This window comes from Lacerta agilis, chromosome 6, assembly GCF_009819535.1.
Source record: "Lacerta agilis isolate rLacAgi1 chromosome 6, rLacAgi1.pri, whole genome shotgun sequence".
Classification (NCBI taxonomy): domain Eukaryota; kingdom Metazoa; phylum Chordata; class Lepidosauria; order Squamata; family Lacertidae; genus Lacerta; species Lacerta agilis.
This window is the reverse complement of record NC_046317.1, coordinates 4,592,388-4,612,922: the sequence shown is the minus strand read 5'-3', so window position 1 is coordinate 4,612,922 and position 20,535 is coordinate 4,592,388. Positions and strand designations below refer to the sequence as shown.

The 20,535-nt window shown below is 46.7% G+C and overlaps 1 protein-coding gene across 1 annotated transcript in view; it reads right to left on the bottom strand.

Annotated features, from left to right (window-relative positions):
- Nucleotides 1–16,411: 16,411 nt before the first annotated feature.
- BRINP2 (BMP/retinoic acid inducible neural specific 2) overlaps nt 16,412–20,535 on the bottom strand; it is a 40,650-nt gene continuing 36,526 nt past the window's right edge. Inside the window, exons 6-7 of the mRNA XM_033151265.1 lie at nt 19,518–19,740; nt 16,412–18,222 (exon numbers count right to left, since the gene is read on the bottom strand). Coding sequence (XP_033007156.1) covers nt 17,109–18,222; nt 19,518–19,740 — 1,337 coding nt within the window. The 3' untranslated portion in view covers nt 16,412–17,108. The remainder of the gene's footprint in view (nt 18,223–19,517; nt 19,741–20,535) is intronic.

Sequence of the window (20,535 nt, the reverse complement as noted above, 5' to 3'; positions counted from 1 at the left end):
GAAATGTCCCCTTTTTGTTCTTCAAGGCCTATCAGTGCAACGCACAGCTCTTTTCCTAGGTCCCTGCTGCACCTCATTGCGCTGAGCTCGGGGAGGCTTATTTCTGAGCAAACATATACAACGCCATGTGTTTTGTAAATGTGTGTTTTGTAAACTGTCGGCAAGCACATACATTGCACATAAAATATGTAATTAAAACATGTTTTCAGCATGAACTGGTTTTAAATTAACAGCTATATATAATTCACGAGGAAAGGAAGATGTTGCTTGGGCTGCCTTCAATACCATGTCAGGGGGGGAAAGGCGTATAACTTTTACATTTACCCATTAAACTAGCTGGTGTTAAAATATGCCTCAAAAGTAGGTAACGTCCTGTTTTGACTGCCTTGAACCCTCCCCCCTCCCTTAAAAAAAAAAAAAACTTCCTGGATGAGGTGGCAGTCTTGCTCTGTGGTCTATACCACTTCATTCGGTAGGAGGGCTACTTGTTACCTTCCCCTTTCAAAACGAAAGAGAACATCTTGTTGCATCAAAAGCTAGAAGGCCATGGAGAAGTTGCAGAGTCCGGGGGCCAGCCCTCCCATGAGGCAGACTGAAGCAGCTCCCTTGGGCAGTGGAAGTGACGTAGGAAGCCTCTTTGTCGCCTGGGACGGCGGCGCGGAGGCACCCCCTGGGGGCGGGGTGTCACGACGCATGCGTCACGATGCCACAATGCATCAGATGCACTGCGCATGCCCAGAATTTCCAGGCATGCGTAGTGGATCTGGCCGGCACTGCTACTCCCACGGTGAGCCGGTGAGTAAGCAGCGGGTCATGGGGCTGCCCCATCTGGACGGGTTGCTGGGCAACGGGTTTGGGGCCAGGAAGTGTCCCCCTTCCCCTGGAACCCAGGGCGGAGCGCCCCCTATGCCCCGCCCTTCCTACGCCCCTGGGCAGCGGAATCCCTGAGAGCACCTCACCTGCCGAAGTAGCGAGACATGGCGGCAGTGGCTTCAGGTGAGCTCCCGTGAGAGCCCCGCGAAATCCCGTGAGATCTTGTGGGGCTTTGTGCGAGATCTTGCCGCTGTGCCGCTTCTCAGTTCTCTGGTGAGATAAGTGACACTTTGGCAGGTGGGTGGGTGGAGCTGGAGCTGGGAATGGCACCTTACCATTTTGCTTCAGGCGGTGAAATAGGACAGACTGCCCTTGTCAGGCATAGTTTACCCAGTGTTTGTTGCTGTTTTTTTTTTCTTTAAGGAAAAATGGTGCCAGTACTCACCATGAAATTGTTATGGTAAGTGCCACACTTTTAACATGCGGGGGGGGGGGGGGGGGAGAGGTGACAGTACTGTGTACACTTGAGTACCCCCAGGAAAAATCACTGGTTTTACCACCTCATCTGCTGCTGGTGAGAATCAGGCCCTAGAGCAGGGGTCCCCAAACTAGGGCCCGGGGGCCAGATGCGGCACAATCGCCTTCTCAATCCGGCCCGCGGACGGTCCGGGAATCAGCGTGTTGTTCTTACATGAGTAGAACGTGTCCTTTTATTTAAAATGCATCTCTGGGTTATTTGTGGGGCATAGGAATTCGTTCATATTTTTTTTCCCTTCAAAATATAGTCCGGCCCCCCACAAGGTCTGAGGGACAGTGGACCGGCCCCCTGCTGAAAAAGTTTGCTGGCCCCTGCCCTAGAGATTCTGCCAATCTCTGGAAGCAAGTAGACTTTTTTATTCTGTGGCTCAGAGGTCAGCGTTTTGTTTTGTTTTGTTTTGTTCTAACTTCTCACAGCAGCGGTCTGACCCAGCAGCCACCTAGTGCAATTTCTAAATCATTGCTTTTAGAGAATGGCCAAATAATGTTTGCTGAGAACGATTTGCCTGCCTTTGCTGCTTTGATATTACTTCAAAGAAATTAAGAAGCAACATTAAAAGCATTCTTTGAGGAGGAGGAGGAGAGCTTTGTAGCCATCTACCCTCCTTGCTGATTTCTCATCAGGGGGGCATCTCTAGCAATTTCAGTAGTTACCAGTTTCTGCCTCAGTGCAGAAGTTACGTATCATTGTGACCTATCATTGTGTGTCATCCCCCGCCCCCGAATAAGAAACTTTTTACTGTACCATCTTTTGTTAAGAATATCTTTTTTCTTGAATGGAAATAAATCCAAGCATTCCAAGGATCGCAATGGTATTCATTTTGTTGGTCGCTGCAATGGCACATTCTTCCCAGCAAAATGTCCACCAGCAAATTAGAGGAGGGAGAAAGGTTGTTTTCTGCTGCTCCAGAGAAGCGGACACGGAGCAATGGATTCAAACTACAAGAAAGAAGATTCCACCTAAACATTAGGAAGAACTTCCTGACAGTGAGAGCTGTTGGACAGTGGGATTTGCTGCCAAGGAGTGTGGTGGAGTCTCCTTCTTTGGAGGTCTTTAAGTGGAGGCTTGACAGCCGTCTGTCAGGAATGCTTTGATGGTGTTTCCTGCTTGGCAGGGGGTTGGACTGGATGGCCCTTGTGGTCTCTTCCAACTCTAAGATTCTATGATTCTATGACTGAGGTCTTCTTCTTTTAGAAGAAGGCTGATCGCCGAAGAATTGATGCTTTTGAATTATGGTGCTGGAGGAGACTCTTGAGAGTCCCATGGACTGCAAGAAGATCAAACCTATCCATTCTCAAAGAAATCAGCCCTGAGTGCTCACTAGAAGGACAGATCCTGAAGTTGAGGCTCCAGTACTTTGGCCACCTCATGAGAAGAGAAGACTCCCTAGAAAAGACCCTGATGTTGGGAAAGATGGAGGGCACAAGGAGACAGAGGATGAGATGGTTGGACAGTGTTCTCGAAGCTACTAACATGAGTTTGGCCAAACTACGAGAGGCAGTGAAGGATAGGCGTGCCTGGCCTGCTCTGGTCCATGGGGTCACGAAGAGTCGGACACGGCTGACCGACTGAACAACAACAACAATGACTGAGGTCGAGGAAGAGACAGAATTCTTTGTCTAAGGCTACTGATGGCACAATCCTGGGCACGTCTATCCAGGAGTCCCTCTGAGTTGTAGGAGACGTTGTCTGTAATAAGTATGAAGCAAAATAGAAAATTCTTTCCAGTAGCACCTTAGAGACCAACTGAGTTTGTTCTTGGTATGAGCTTTCGTGTGCATGCACACTTCTTCAGATGCTTTGTTGGCAGACCAACACGGCTACCCACCTGTAACTGTAATAAATATGTTCAGGATTGCAGCCTCAAGGACTTCATGCACCAAGTCCCTTCCACCTCTTCAATTCCACGATCCTATGAAAACCCACCATATATAAAGATGGTGGGGATTTCTTACTTCGCCTTCATGGGACATGACAGAGAGAAATTATGCTGCCCCCTTTGTATGAATGGGGACTGCACAAAGGTGCTGGAATGGGGCGGTTGTCCAAAAGAACTTTCCACTGAATTGTGCCTCGCGAGCCAGAGCTCCTCGAGTCCTGTTCTGCCGCCCTAAACGGCATGCAAAATTGACTCCCCGAGTCCATAATATGCCACCATAAAATTTATTCTCTGGATAGTGACGCCGGCAGCAGCAGCAGCAGCAGCAGCTCTGACAGTCACCAAGAGATGTATCATATCAGCTGGCAGCAGATGTTGGTGCTCTGGCTGGCTTAACTTCCCTAGCATGTTAAAACATACAGCGCAAGAGCTGGGCTAAGTGGATGAATAATAACCCCCGCTGGTCAAAGCCAGCACACAGCAGCCCGCAAGCTCACAGAGAGACTTAAGAGGGTCTCCCGGATTGGCTGGGTCAGACGGTGCCTGGGGAAGGAGGGTTTTTGCAGGTCATGAAGCAACTTTAAAGTTCAGGCAAATTTCCCTGCACAGATTTACAGTCCCCTCTTGCAAAGGAAGGTGGGCCTTTGGCCGCATGGGCACTCCCCCCACCCACCCTTGCAATCTCGATCAACTCTCTTCCCCTTCCCCCCCCCCCACATGGCAAAAAGAGGGATGAGATTCAGTGCTTGTTTGTTCTCTGTGCTTGTTTGTATTTTACAATTTGAGTTTTAGCTCAAGGTGACATACGAAGCTAAAATTGTGTTGGTGTTCAATAAAAGAACTAGGGTGAAAATTTGATGGAAGTGTTGAGTTGCTTTTTTTTTGCTGGGGGCATGTTCAGCTATTGTGCCAGCTTCAGGTTGCTGAGCTCATGAATATCCCTATTCCAGGTCTAGGATTGCTTTCCCAACTACTGCCAGGGTTCCACTTGTGTCTTAGAGACTTGCAGATGAAACTTTTCCTAACATAACTTAAGGTACAAATAATAGGAGGCATACCTTGCCATTTCAGGGGGACCCAGTTCATTCCCAGGCATAATTCAGAGAGCAGGTTTTAACACAGAAAGCTCTAGAAAGGGCTTAAGACTTGGGTATCCAAAGGACCTCCTGTTCCTCCACGACCCCACACTCACATTATCAAAGTTTGACGGTCATGATAAACAGGGTCTTCTCTGTCATGGCCCATCACCTAGTTTTGCTGTTCATGGCTCTGTTTATTGTGCTTTTCATAGGTGGTTGTGATTCCCCACCACCACCTCATGACCCCTTGATAAGAGGTAAGGTAAAGGGGTAAAGGGACCCCTGACCATTAGGTCCAGTTGCGGCACTCATCTCGCTTTACTGGCCGAGGGAGCCGGCGTACAACTTCCGGGTCATGTGGCCAGCATGACTAAGTCGCTTCTGCCGAACCAGAGCAGCACATGGAAACGCTGTTTACCTTCCCGTTGGAGCAGTACCTATTTACCAGTATCTACTTGCACTTTTTGGCATGCTTTCGAACTGCTAGGTTGGCAGGAGCTGGGACCGAGCAACAGGAGCTCACCCCGTTGCGGGGATTCGAACCGCCGACCTTCTGATTGGCAAGCCCTAAGCTCTGTGGTTTAGACCACAGCGCCACCCGTGTCCCAACATAACATAAAGGAGATGGAAAATTTCTGCACATCAGGCCGTTGTTAAAAGGACAAGACAGATTCTACACCACCAGTGAGGCATCTGTGGCCTTCCAGATGTTGCTGGAGCACAACTCTTATTGCCCATAGTATCTGGAGCTGATGAGAGTTGGAGTCCAACAACATCTGGATAGCCACAAGTTCCCCACCACTGATCTATCTACATCAGGGAAATGATGTTCTCTCCAGATATTGTTGGACTTTTAACTCCCATCAGCCCCAACCACCATAACCAGTAGCCATGACTGATAGGAGCCATAGTCCATCAACCTCCACAGGTTTCCAATCACCAGTCTACGTGCACCATCCTTTGTGTGGGATAACTAGTCTCATATAGCCAACAAGCTTAAGTCTTAATTAAGGCATGAAGGGGTTAATATCACAAAGTACGGTAAGCTGTCCTGCCAGGCTTAGCTATGTTCCACCGGAGAAGCTCAGTGTGCGAAGAGGTTCTGAGCTGGTTGTTGCAGCTTAAGCCACATGGCTCTAACAAGCCATTCTTTAACTCCTATAGCCTACTAATAATTTAGGAACTTTCATCACTTTGTAACAGCTAAGTTTCATTGCCTGTGCAACCTATTATGATGCACATTAATCTGACCCTTGAAGAGTTTGTAATCAAACCGTTTTATAAACTTACAAAACGTGTGGTTTCTTTCAAAGGGAAACTTTGGAAGGAATTTAGAAGGGAATATTTTAAAGGTCCAGCAGCCTATATTCCGACGCTTTACTGCTGCATATTTTGTGATTTTAAATCTCTGCTGGGATTCTCTCACCAAAAAGTACTTGGCCCAGACTTGGGTCTTGGCATCCAGAAATCCTCCTTTTATGTCTCCCCCCCCCCCACTCTTCAACCAGCACTTTGCTTGAGAGTATGTCTCAGCTGTATGCTTATTGATCTCCGAAACAGGGAACATGAAAGCACTGTTTACATCTCCCAGCTAAAGAAGCTGGTGTCAGGTAGCACCAATGTGCGAAGGGTGCGGCCTTGCATTTTAAGATGCAAGACACCTGAATACAGTCTTAACAGCATAGCACTTATTTCTCTCTTCCATAGATTCATTCACATTGGCCTCTTCCTGCTGTATTCTGCCAAACAAAAGGAGGCTGTAAAAACTGTTCGGATGGAAAAGCATTTAGTTCAAAGCCTTTAGACAACCATTCATTTGCAACCACCTACAACTTAGAATTAGCAAAAGGCTGGGAAATTAGGGTGCTTTAAGGACTTAGACTTAAGGGCTATCATCACAAAGCCTTCCTGTGCTTGAATAGCCACACTCTCCGTTTTGTCCAGAAAGACATGGAAGCTGGTGCCCCTTTTCTGAAGGATAATTCTTCCTTCTTTCTCTGTGTTTAGACCTTCAACCTCCCCCTTGAATAAATTCAGACAAGACTCAAATTTTTTGTTTGGTTTTTGGCAGAATTTAGGCCACAACTTTATTGATTACAGCAAGTGAGTGGTTGCATAGGCTCTGGTTCGACTAGCTCCCTGCACCGTTGCAGGTAGCACTGACCCAGGGCACCAGCATAGGTCAGCCTGGAGTGAACACCTGGAACAGCGGAAAGCCGAGGTCAGCCTAGTCCACCAACCAGATGTCCCCCTGGACTCAGGCATGGGCACAACCGCTCTCAGGGATGACCAGTCCCTGGATACCCTTTGCATAGGGTTGGCAAGAGGTTCTTCCACCCCATCACCTGAACCAGAGCCTATCTGCAACCTTACAAGTTGTGATGATTTGCTACATGGCAGGCGAAACCCAAATGGCAACAGCCGATCAACCAAGTGGGGGAAATTCCTGCCGTGCCCCTGTCCCAACGACAGACGACAGATGATGGCATAGCAAGGTCAAGGGAGAGGTGGGCGGGTGTTCTGATGCACTGGCCCAAAGAGGAAGCTCAAGGACACGTGCATAGGCTTATATAGGTCCCTCAATCCGTTGGCTAGCGTCCCATTGGCCTGATTACACCCAGCATCGAGGGACCTACCAATAGGGTGTTGTGGCTATCCAATCGTACCCACCCACAACACAGGGTTTGGTTCCCTCTTTGAGGGAGTAAACAATTTGCCTTCAAGCATGGCAACAGTGGAATACCTTCACCGTAGACTTGTGGAAGGGACATCTAGACCAACCAGCTGCAATGCTTTTGCTTTTTGATCTGTCTTTAAGAAGGTAGTGTAAAATGATCTTAAAGTGCTTAGCACACTCACTTAACCCAACTTTTTATGTTTGATAACTTATGGGAGGTAAATTTTAAATGCAATCAAATAAAATATGTTTAAGGGCAGAACATGTGCTTCCCTTTCGCTCAACCAATGGGAGGGCTGCCTCCTTGAGATACTATTTGCATACTTTGAAGTCATTTTGTTGTAGAGCTGTAGGGCGTGATGAATGAATCTCTTTCTACAGTGGTGCCCCGCTAGACGAATGCCTCGCTAGACGAAAAACTCGCTAGACGAAGGCATTCGTCTAGCGGAAGGCTGCCCCGCTAGACGAAAAAGTCTATGGGGCTGCCTCGCAAGGCGAATTTTTTTTTTTTGTCTAGCGAAAACCGCGGTTTACATTGCCGCTTCGCTAGACGAAAAACCCGCTAGACGAAAATACTCGCAGAACGAATTATTTTCGTCTAGCGGGGCACCACTGTATTTCCTTTTCCTGTATCTTTGCCCATAAATCTGTTCTCTTCCATTTGCACATTAAACTGCAATTTCTTTTAATCTGCATCAAAACTGACATTAAATACATATTCAGTTATGAATGAATGAATGAATGAATGAATGAATGAATGAATGAATGAATTGGGACCTGGCTAGCTGAACAATCAATCATCTCCTTGAACATGATGAACCTATTTCCATGATGTGGCCATCCGAAGAGGGCCCTTTGAGGTGCAGATAATAGGGATATACAGGTAAACTCACAAGCTTCTTGGCTGCAGCACCTGGGTACAAAGCAGTCTGTCCAAAGGAGCCCTGGGCCACCTCTTCCTTGACCCCTTCAGTTGTCAGGTGAAAACTGTTCTTTGTGAACATGCTTTTCAAGAGGCTGCTGGGTGATTTCTAAGCTTTTTGCTGTGTCGGCTCTGGTACTTCTATTGCTTTTCTTTCTCTTTTGTGATTTTTTATAATTCAGGTGGAAACTTCATTTTGGGTAGATGGCATGGGGTAAAAATCAAGTTTATGAATAAATAAATCTCTGCGTACCGTGTCATTTTGCCCCTAGGGTAGCATTGTATATGTAGTTGGTGCTGTTGTATTTCTAGGTGCTCTTTGAAAGGCTGAGGTATTCAGAATTGTTAATGACATTTTGGGTCTCTCTCTCTGTGTGTGTGTGTGTGTTGGCAGGAAACACTCAAAGCCTAGTTCTCACAGAGGCAGTAAAACCTTTGTCTCGGTTATACCACTTCAGACTGCAGGTTGAGTAAATAAACGCACAAATAAGAAAATAAATCCCTCCACACAAATAGTACCGCAGGTTTATCTGGGAAATAGCTAGAACTCCCCCCCACCCCAACAGGATATACTAGCTCTCCATTTGAATGTCTTTTTATTGATTTGGTTTTGTGAAGGAACATTCCGCCACCGGAGTTCCCAACCTATGCTCCGAAAATGGTGCAGCTCAAGTGAGAACCTGGCAGGGGGAGGAGCCCAAATATACATATTCCACAGAGGACATTATCCTGCAATATGCACATGGGAGCTCCCACCGTATTTAGTGGGGCATATGCCTCCATAAAGGGACCCAGGTGGCGCTGTGGGTTAAACCACAGAGTCTAGGGCTTGCCGATCAGAAGGTCGGCGGTTCGAATCCCTGCCACGGGGTGAGCTCCCGTTGTTCGGTCCCAGCTCCTGCCCACCTAGCAGTTCAAAAGCACGTCAAAGTGCAAGTAGATAAATAGGGACCGCTCCAGCGGGAAGGTAAACGGCGTTTCCGTGCGCTGCTCTGGTTCACCAGAAGCGGCTTTGTCATGCTGGCCACATGACCCGGAAGCTGTCTGCGGACAAACGCCGGCTCCCTTGGCCTATAGAGCAAGATGAGCGCCGCAACCCCAGAGTCAGACATGACTGGACCTAATGGTCAGGGGTCCCTTTACCTTTACCTTTATGCCTCCATAAAAATACATGGGTCAGTCGGTAAATAGAATTGCGTTGCCCGTTTCCCATCAGTGGTTAATAATTTCTGCTGTGACGTTATGCACTAATTTGTTTTATCTGTGACCCCTGAAATGTTAAAGTCAAACTGAGGGAAGAGAGTAAGAGAAAATGAAATGGGCAGTGTGTGTGTGTGTCACATTTCACCCTGTTGCTAAAACGGCAGGTTTCTTTCCCAGCCAGAATATGGTATGCTTGCAAGGCTCCAGCATGTGTTTAAGCTAGGATCTGTCTGGCCTCCTAGGTCATGAGCCCGGGGGCCGGATCCGGCCCAATCGCCTTCTAAATCTGGCCCACGAACAGTCGAGGAATCAGTGTGTTTTTACATGAGTAGAATGTGTCCTTTTTATTTAAAATACATCTCTGGGTTATTTGTGTGGCCTGCCTGGTGTTTTCACATGAGTACAATGTGTGCTTTTATTTAAAATGCATCTCTGGGTTATTTGTGGGGCATAGGAATTTGTTCATTCCCCCCAAGATAGATAGATAGATAGATAGATAGATAGATAGATAGATAGATAGATAGATAGATAGATAGATAGATAGTCTGGCTCCCCACAAGGTCTGAGGGACAGTGGACCGGCCCGCTGCTGAAAAAGTTTGCTGACCCCTGTCCTAGATGACTGGTGCAGATTTAATCCTCCTTCTTGATGGATAGCAGCTGCAGCAAAAGGAACAGCTGCTTTCTGTCCCCTTAATTGGACAGACGAGTTCTTATAGGAGGAGGAGGGAAGTCGTTTCTGAGACCTTGGCCAATCAGAGTGCTTTTCCAAAACCTGCCTCACAAACAACCCCAGATGCCCTGGCTGCTTAGCCTGCTTGCTGTTTCTGGACACATTTATTTTATTTTCCTACCTGGATCAATAAACGCAAGTCATCTTTCCGGCCCTCCGGTTTAATTGCAAGTGATGATTAAAGGCCTATTTGCTGAGGTTTAACTGCTTCTCCAGTCAGAGTCATTAAACCTTCACTAGGGGCCTCACGCTTCAGCTGCCATGATCTGCTAAACGCATTGTCATTGACCATTGTGCTACCAAGCTAGATCATCCAGGTGGCCGCAGTAGCACACCACTTGCACCCTTGTTCTTGCACCCAACTACAGGATAGATGCAAAGAACATTTAAGCAGGCCAAGCTTTTTTCTGGCCCAAAAATAAGTAATGGGGAAAGTATAACCTGCCATTTGTTTTAAGCTACTGTTAAAGTAACAGGTTAAAGGGTGAGAACCCCGGATGGTTAAGTCCAAAGGCGACTATGGGGTGCGGTGCTCATCTCACTTTTCAGGCCGAGGGACCTGCCGTTTGTCCACAGGCAGCTTTCCGGGTCATGTGGCCAGCAGGACTAAACCGCTTCTGGTGCAACGGGAGACACCGTGACGGAAGCCAGAGCGCATGGAAACGCCATTTACCTTCCTACCACAGCGGTACCTATTTATCTACTCGCACTGGTGTGTTTTTAAACTGCTATGTTGGCAAGAGCTGGGACAGAGCAACGGGAGCTCGCTCCATCATGCGGATTTGAACTGCCGACCTTCTGATCGGCAAGCCCAAGAGGCTCAGTGGTTTAGACCACAGCGCCACCCGTGTCCTGTTCAAGTCATAGGGCCAGCTAGAAATAAAATCAAGGGGAAAAGAGAGGGAATCTTAGTTCTGTGTTACTGGAGGAAAAATGTTGCCTTAGGAGGTGCTTCTAATATTTACTCAAAGCTGCGTGTGAACATAGAAAAGGCCACTGTTATTCCTTATACCTAGAGCTACTTGGATTCTGAAATTTTACATATGCAGAGTTAGATGTTGCGCAACATTTGGATTCAGACACAAATATTCTCTCATATGTGTACAGTGGGTTTTTGTCCTCGTGATTTCAGGTGCACTTAGTATTGTTAGTATACATTTTGCAGTGTCTTTCCTACATATTTTCCACGATGCTTCCACAGATTATTCTTACTGGGCAAAAGGGTACTAACTTCTATTTTAGAGCTGTTCATTTAAATGTACCCTTGCAAAAAAAAAATGTAGGGGATTTTGTGTGAGAAATTTAAAGTAATGTGCTGGGGCAGTATTGCCCATCTGAAAAAAATAAAATAAAAACAAAGATTGCATTTTCACATGGAGTTGCCATGAAGTGATAAGATTGTGGTCCTTGCCTCGCAGCCTAATAGCCCTTCCAAGGGAGGTTCATTTCGACGACTGGCTGGTCTTATTTGATCATGGAATGTGAATTTCTTGGTAGAAACTGCTTTGATCTCTCCAGTGCAGAATATGAGCAGGGGAAGTTCAACAGGGAATAAAGCATCTGAGCAGCTGCATGATAATTATGTATCATCTGAGTGCAAAAAGTGCTTGGCGTAAGGCAGGCAAAGGGGATTGCTGTGCCCACATTTAGAAATCAGAAAGAGTGGCACGTCCAAAAACCTTCAATGAGGAATTCCAGCCTTCGCCTAGTTTTTTAAAAGGTACCGTATTTTTCGCTCCATAAGATGCACTTTTTTCCTCCTAGAAATTAAGGGGAAATATCTGTGTGTCTTATGGAGCGAATGGTGGTCCCTGGAGCCGAATTGCCCAGGGGCCAAAACCAGATCATGCTTTTTTATTTTACAAAGAGAAAAGGGGGTGTTGAAAGGACCCCACTCAGCAGCTGATCAGCAAGAGATCTGGAGAGAGATAAGAATCCCGGCTCCCTTTCAGCCCCGCCCTCCATTGTTGAACCCAGCTCCTTCAAGCACTCCTCATAAGGCTTGGTTTCCAGACCCTTGATAATCTTGGTTGCCCTCCTCTGCACACGTTCCAGCTTGTCAACATCCTTCTTAAATTGTGGTGCCCAGAACTGGGCTCAGTACTGGAAATACTTTAGCTGCTTTGTGGTGGCTTTATGTTTTATTGTGTTAATTTATGTCTAAGTCATATTTGTATTCTTGTCGCAGTCAGCCTGCCAGCTTTGATACATAGATGGATAGATAGATAGATAGATAGATAGATCAGTGTTTTTCAACCACTGTTCCGCAGCACACTAGTGTGCCGCGAGATGTTGCCTGGTGTGCCGTGGGAAAAATTGAAAAATTCAAGAGAATTACTTTATATATAGTCAATATAGGCACAGAGTTAATTTTTTTAACATTTTCTAATGGTGGTGTGCCTCGTGATTTTTTTCATGAAACAAGTGTGCCTTTGCCCAAAAAAGGTTGAAAAACACTGAGATAGATAGATAGATAGATAGATAGATAGATAGATAGATAGATGATAGATGGTAGATAGATGATAGATAGATAGATAGATAGATAGATAGATAGATAGATAGATAGATAGATATCCACTTGAAATAAATGTTAAGAGAAATCAGTGAAGTCCCAGCTTCTCTTCCAATGGAGAAGAAAACATGAACAAGAAAACACAAACCTTGATCCACACACACATCAACACTTAATATGAGGGAAGGCTCTCCAAGTAGGGATTTACATGAAGGAATCTAACACCCTGGGACCACCCAAAACATTTTTTCCTGGGCAACCAGACTGAGCTTTGGGACAGAGGCAGATCTGTGCATGGCAAGAGCAGATCTCAGCAAGCCGGACCTGGAAGCTTTCCCAGGGGTTAGGAGAGTATCAGCTGATCCACTGTGACCTATTGTGCAAGGTACTTTGGTACGACTGGTCTCCTGGCATTTTCCACCCCCATCTGGGTGACAGTGTGCAGGCTGAATCTTGCCCGACATTCCCCACTGTGGGTTGGTGCTCTGACACAAGCACTGATGCGTGCAAGTTCAACATGTCACATGGGACTATTTCAGAGCTTCAAATGGAAAAGGGAAAGGAAATGCAAAAGGAAAGACTCCCATTGAGCTAGGATGCAACAGGAGGAGGCACAAGCTTTCCAGCAAAAAAACAAAGCTAGTAAACACGTGAATAAAGTGAGTGTAGTTCCAAGGAAGTGAAAAAATATTGAAGGGGGCTGGATAGAACATGAGTAGGGGCTCATTTTGCCACCTGGGCCACCCCTGAGATAAAAAACCCCTCAGCAATGGAGTTATTAAGAGGGTGTGAAATTCCTTACCTGGTAGTTTCCAAGAAATAGCCAAGTAGCTATGAGTCTTGCTTTAATTACAATGCATGCTTTGTTTATAGGAAACTGAACGGCTGTGATGATCTATCAGGATCCTTCATGATTCCACGGGATAAACCTGGACTGTTAACACAAACATGTTCTGCAAACAGTGCAAAAAACATTTTTCCCCCCCAGGCACTCCTAGAGAATTTTAATTGGACGCAGTGCTGTGTTCAATTTCATGGCAGGCAGGTGAGCTCTCCTGGGGTGTAGCTGGAACAAGCAGCAAGTGTGTATTACAAGGATACAACTAGAGTGTGCAGCTGCCTGGCAAAGTCACAGCAGCGGGTCATTCTTGGCACACGCACACACTGTAGCAGGTGCGTGTACTAGAAGGGGAATAACCGGGATGTGCAACAAGAGAGCAGGTGTGTTTTCTTCTGAGCTGGTTAGGACCTCTGGCATCGGCTTTTAATTGCTAATCTCAGCATCTCTCAGGGATTTCAGCTTCAACTCAGAGAAAGTGAAGTTTAGCTTGCAGGAATACAGCAGAGTACAGGAGACAGGACAGAACAGCAGGATTGCATTCTGCCCCCTGCTACATATTGTGGTGGTTAGGGAGTAAGACAAGCCATAGAACCAATTGGGAGTGGGGCTTGTGGGAGACTGCAGTCAAACAAAAATATGCATGAGTGCTAGTTAGCGCATGAAGGGGTTAAGACAATGGAGCTGCATTCCTAGACTCAGCTAGGTCACACACCCTCTTCTCTGATGAGGGAGGAAGTGAAGCCTTCTCTTCCTGTGCCCTTTCCCTCTATGTCATGTAATTGACCCAAGAAGATGTGCCTAAGTGAGCTTGCAAGCTCAGAGCACGTGTTTGAAATTATGTTTCTGTGTTCTCTACTCAATAATATTCTGCCTGTGTTCTCCTTGCTGCTGCTCGGATAAATGCATCAATCTGACATTTGGAAATTTTTGTAAGTACAACTTTTGAAACTTACTTAACAATGTGTGGTCTCTTCACTGTGAGAGGGGTAGAAAGAGGAGCACTCTTTGCGAGTGGACTAAATGGGATTAAAAGGTCAAACAACCCATATTCCTAACGCTATACTGCTGTTTGTGTTTGTGACTCTACTGCTACTCGGGGCTCCCTCCTGCTGGAGAGTGAGTGAATTTAGCTTCATGTTTTGAATCTAGGCACCCAGCTGATTCTATTATTAAGTACCCCACACTCATGGGTCATAGGTTTCCGTCTTTTCCTCCCACAGGACTCTCTCCACATGCCATAGAACTGTAGCTGATCAGGTGGCTGTTAGAACATCCATTTACTTGTGTCAGAGAACGGCCCTCGGCGGAAGGCAAGGTGGTGCCAGGGCTTTATCAGTATCGAGAGCCCCCCGTCTCAGATGCTGAGCAACTCGTCTTCATCCGGTAGGGGAAGCAGTGATCTTTTGAGTGGGGAGGGGGAGATGGGAGCAGGAAATGGAGACCAGGGCTCTGACAGGGGAGGAGAGCCTTCGCACCGAGCAGAGGCTGGAAGGGAGGCGCCCCTTCCGTCTCCCCTTTTGCGCAGAGGGGAAAGACGCAGGGGGAGTAGGCGGGGGTTTCGCATCCCGCGCCTTTTTTGCTGGGCAAAGAACTGGAGGGGGTCATTCCTGGACTCTGCCGAAGGATGAGCTGGACGTTCTTTCTTGTACTGCACTGTAAATATTTGCACCATTAAAGAAGTTACCGGTAGTTTTAGAAGCCTCGCATCAGGCTGGTTACTCATGAGCAGCCACTAAGCCGCCTTACAACTTGCATTGGCAAAATGTTACCAGATGGTTGTGGATAAATTGCCAACTATCAATGTCACCTACTACCAGAGAGGTTGCTTTGAGGCTAAAAAAAAAAAAAAAGCCCTGTTGATCTTCTTGGTGGAATAGTGGGATACACTCTGTGAGATGATATTTATCTAGTTCCATTATCATCATTTTTACATTTTTCACCCAGTGCCCAACATTCAGTATCAGTTCCCTGGAAAGGTACAGTTGTGCTCCCACATTCAAATGGTTCTAGTTTACTCCAGCAACAACTTCATCTCTACCGCTTCAGGGGGGGAGTAAACTGATAGTCCAGGGGTGAGGTGCCTCACTGCCCAAGTTACTACCCCCATCGTTCTGCCGGGACACTGAGATCCAGCGCCGAGGGCCTTCTGGCGGTTCCCTCACTGCGAGAAGCAAAGCTACAGGGAACCAGGCAGAGGGCCTTCTCGGTAGTGGCACCCGCCCTGTGGAACGCCCTCCCTTCAGATGTCAAAGAGATAGACAACTACCAGACATTTAGAGGACATCTGAAGGCAGCCCTGTTTAGGGAAGTTTTTAATGTGTGATATTTTAATGTGTATTTGATTTTTGTTGGAAGCCGCCCAGAGTGGCTGGGGAAATCCAGCCAGATTAGCGGGGTACAAATAATAAATATTATTATTATTATTATTACTGCTGGAGTAAACATTTGCATGAGTATAAATTTGCAAACACACCCACCCCATACTACATATTTCTTTGCACCCAGACGTCTTTGCACTTACACACACACACAAACACACACACACACACACACACACACACACACACTCCATCTATTAAAGAAGCCATTTAGTCAATTTTGATTTGTTTACTGCTTTCCCTTTTTCCCCCTCCAAAAAAACCAAACCAAAACATAACATAACAATTTCTCCCTCATCCCACCCCTTACAAAATATAGTAAAACAAATGTTTGGATAAGATGTGTAACTCAGCTGGAGGAGTCAACTGAAAACGAACACCCCACTCCAAATTTAAAAAATGCAAAAGCAGAAATGTGTTGTTGTTTTTTAAGCCAATCAGTTAAAACCAATACATAATAAATAAACGCTTGAAAGGCCAATCATCCATTGGGCTCTGAATACCCATTTAAAAACTGCCTGTGCGCCACTGGGAACACTCTTCAAAAGTGTATTCCCCCCTGGTGAAATTAGCTTTGTGTGACAGGACCATGTGATGTGAATGGAACAGAAGAGGGTGACATGTTCCCTGGGGGTGGTTGAGAGAAAGGGGCAATTTAGGCACACTTTTCATGTGCCAAACGCTACCACTCACCAGTTCCTGAAAAGATCTCACCCCAGAGGGGTGGATCAGGGCACAAAGCAAAATTGTGGATCCAAGGTGGTGGTCGGGCAGCTGAAATCAGGGCTCTGCACCGGGTTCTCAAACTCATTGCTTTAAGAGGAGCGAGTTTCACTGGTGCGAGGAACTGACTTCCACCGATGTCCAAGAAAGTGTGCTTAGGGTGGCAGCTTTAGAAAGTAATGCGGAGGATGTAAAGGCGATGACATTGTTAGAAACACCCATAAAAACAATACAAAAGTAAACTGCGCCAAGGGAGGCAAGGGCCAAAGAACGGTTCTCCTAAGTGGGTGGTTTTTTGAAGCACTCGACAGAATCCTCGTTCAATCCTTTTGCTGCTCCTCTCTCTGTGTGTTTAAGGGCTACTGACCAGATCACAAAGTCCAAGTCTTTAGTGCCATTCCCACAAGTTTAGCCCTCGGTCATGTCTCTCTCCCTCTCCCTTCTATGTCTCCATCTCCTGGTTTCTTCGTGGGCCTGTACATTTTCTTGCATGCTCCACAAACGCAGCCTGCAAGAGAAGAGAGGGTGCAATGCAGACTCCTCAGCAACCGAAGCAAGATGTTTGCAGCAGCAGCAGCCCTGCCGTTTGGTCTCTTCTTAGCTGCTGTCGTGCCAGAGATTTGTGCCGCATCTCGTTGCCGGGTTTGGTGCCACAGAGTCTGCAAACGCTGGAGTCTTACAGGCTGGCAGCTGGCTGTCTCGCCGAAGAGCACGGCTGGCATGAAAGTAAGGCCATTGGAAGTCTCGACTTCTCATTCCCCAGTCCTCCCCTCCGGGAGCTACAAGGACCGGCCCTGCCCCACTCCCAAGGCTAGCTGCACAGTTTACCAGTCTCATACTCCACTGGGTTTGGCAATTTGGCATTGAAGGCCTGCAGGGTGGACTGGATGCGACTTACCTCGTTGTTGGCCAGCTTGAGCCTGTGCCGGAGCAAGCAAGAGAAAAGATCAAGGCGGATTTTCCCGGGTGGAGAGAGGCGGTTGACCCGGTCCCTGATCTCAATCAGTTGCAATATAGCGGAGTCTTGAGAGCCTTGAGTATACGGGTAATCCAGCTGGAGGACAAGGTCCCGAATGGCGTCAGACTCAAAGGGCAGGCTGTAGCCAAAAACCTGCAAGCTATTGATCCTCATGTAGCCTAGGTTCTTGGAAGAATCCATCTCCAAAGGCTCATAAAATATGGTTTCGTTTGAGCTGTCGTTGAGAGATTTGATGCGACTCCTCAGGTAGACATGGACTGTCTCAAAGAAGGTCTTCCACTTGTTGCCTAAAGTGAGGGTCCAGTTTTGGCACTGGCCAGAGGCATCCACGTTAGTCCTTTCCCAGTCGGGAAAGCCAGTTTCATTGGTGGGCATGAACCAGCTCTCCGAGTGGCTGCCCCCAAATGGGTTGACGTAGATGGCCATGACTGGCTCCAGGGTGCTGTTCTTGGTGAGACAGATCTGGAGGGAGAGGGCCAGCATGAGGTGGACCAAACCTGGCTTGTACTTGTTGCTCTTCAGGGTTACCAGCATCCTCTTCCTCCAGGAGGGGTCAAACCAGGTCCCCAGGCGCATGTCATTGCTGATGAAGATGGAGTGCACTTCAATGCGGCTGTCCCGCTTCTGCAAAAGGTACTTGAGCTCCAAGTCCTGCAAGTCTGTCTCCAAACCTATATAGTGCTCCAGGGACTCTGCCACCTCTGGGCGGCACAGTCCCAGGGTGAGCACATAGCCATGGTTGCAGGACCCACACTGGGTGGCGTTGTCCTCTGCGCAGGCAGCACATCCTGGTCCTTCGCCCAAGGCACATGGGATAGTCCCCTGGCAGGAGGGCTGGTCATGGGGGCAGTTGCAGCTGTGGCTTTCTTCCACAAACATTCCTGGCACAGAGGTCTCACTGCAATAGAGGAGGGACTGAGCATGGCTCCACCAGTACGTCAAGGGCCTGACAGAAGAAGGCACAAAGCAGATGAAAAGTTAACTCTGCATCAACACAGCAAAGACATGTATAATTAGGCTGAGCCATTTCCCATGTTTCAGTCACCCCCTAAAAAAAGAAAGCGAATCCTTCTGCAGTAAACCTTAGTATTGCATGAAGTATACACACTTTCCAGACGCGGGTGGCGCTTTGGTCTAAACCACAGAGCCTAGGGCTTGCCGATCAGAAGGTCGGCGGTTCGAATCCCCGCGACAGGGTGAGCTCCTGTTGCTCGGTCCCAGCTCCTGCCCACCTAGCAGTTCGAAAGCACACCAGTGCAAGTAGGTAAATAGGTACCGCCCTGGCGGTAAGGTAAACGACGGTTCTGTGCACTGCTCTGGTTCGCCAGAAAGCAGCTTAGTCATGCTGGCCACATGAACTGGAAGCTGTAAAGCGAGATGAGCGCCGCAACCCCAGAGTCGTCCATGACTGGACCTAATGGTCAGGGGTCCCTTTACCATGTATGTATGTATGTATATATGTATGTATGTATGTATGCATGTATGCATGTATGTATCATCATCATCATCATCATCATCATTATCTATCATCTATATCAGGGGTTGCCAACTCCTAAGAGACTGTGATCTACATACAGAGTTAAAAACTGGCAGTGATCCACCCCTTTTGGGGGGTTCAGGTCAAAGTTGTTGAGCTTTTTTGGGGAGGAGGAAAGCCCCGTTTTTGGGTGGTGCAGGGCAAAAAAATTGAGCTTCTCTTAGGGGAGCCGAAGTTGTTGAGCTTCTTTGGGGGAGCCAGTGATCTACCACAGACGTCCAGTGATCTACCGGTAGATCACGATCTACCTGTTGGACGTGCCTGATCTATATCTATCATCTATCTATCTCTATCTATCTATACCATCTATATCTATCTATCTATCTATCTATCTATCTATCTATCTATCTATCTATCTATCATCTATCTATCTATCTATCTATCTATCTATCTATCTATCTATCTATCTATATCTATCTACCTATTTATCTCTACCTGTATCTATGTACCGGTATGTATGTATGCAACTCCTTCCCAGTCTGTGTAACATGTAGAACATCACTAAGCCTCTTGGGGGGCTTCAGATTCCATATTTTATACTAGTTCCCATGACAGACCCTTCCCGCTTGGACCCCAAAAGACAACGGCCACAATCCAAACAGAGTTTAGACATGCTTCAGCACACAGAACATAGCGGGCTGGAGGCATATCTATCTTTGTACTGGCTTGTGCCCAAGCAAAGCTGTCCAAAAAATATACCAGACCTCTCCTTGGGTAGCCTGAAGCGAGGTTGCCTGTGGCAGCGTTTGGCCAGATTGAAAAGACGCCGGACAATCCGATGGGTCTTCTTGGAGAGCATCTTCAAGGTGCTGCCCAACTTCTGATAGCGGTGCTGAATATCAAGGTCCATTGCCCAGTACTGGGAGATGGCTGTTAAGTTCAGGAAGTGGTCCACAGGGAACTTCTTCACCAGGGACTGTAGCTCCTCTGCCAAGACAGAACAGGATGTCAGCAGGAATGATAGCACCGGAAAGCAACACTCAACACCTGGAAAGTCACCATCCTTTAAGAAGGTAGAGGACCAAGTGGTAAAGTTTGACCTCGACTGCACTGCTTTGGGTCTCCTCCAAGGAAAAAAAATCCCTGGCACATAGCAAACTCGAGTAACAATGGAAATGGGGCAGTTTTAGATAGTCCATACATCCACTTACTTATACATACCTATATATACCTAAACTCTCTTACCTACATAGACATAACAAACTTAACTTGACAAAACTTTAATTTCACAAATCAGACTTCCTGTCAATTCCCCATGCGTCTACCTCTCTTATTACTGAATGTAGATCAAACAATTCTACTTCGTTCAGATATTTTCCAGTACATTCCGCCATATTATATATCCATCTTTCCCCAACTCTTTGCCTTTCCTTTAGCACTCAAAAGCTGGCATGGAAGTAAAGTTGTTATTATACTTTTGGGCTGAAATTATTTTTTCTTTTAGTTTTCTCTTAAGATATAAACAATAAGACACAGATACGACTATGTGGGATGTAAAATTTTATTCAGTAATATTATATAATAGCAGTTGTAATACTTTGTTACCTTTTTTCTTTTTTTGTTAAACAAAATGAATTAATAAAAATTAAATTTTAAAAAAGGAAATGGGGCAGTTTTATCATTTGATTCCAGGTGGTTGTGGACTCTCCTTCCTTGGAGGTTTTTAATCAGAGGTTGGATGGCCCTCTGTCATGGATGCTTTAGCTGAGATTCCTGCATTGC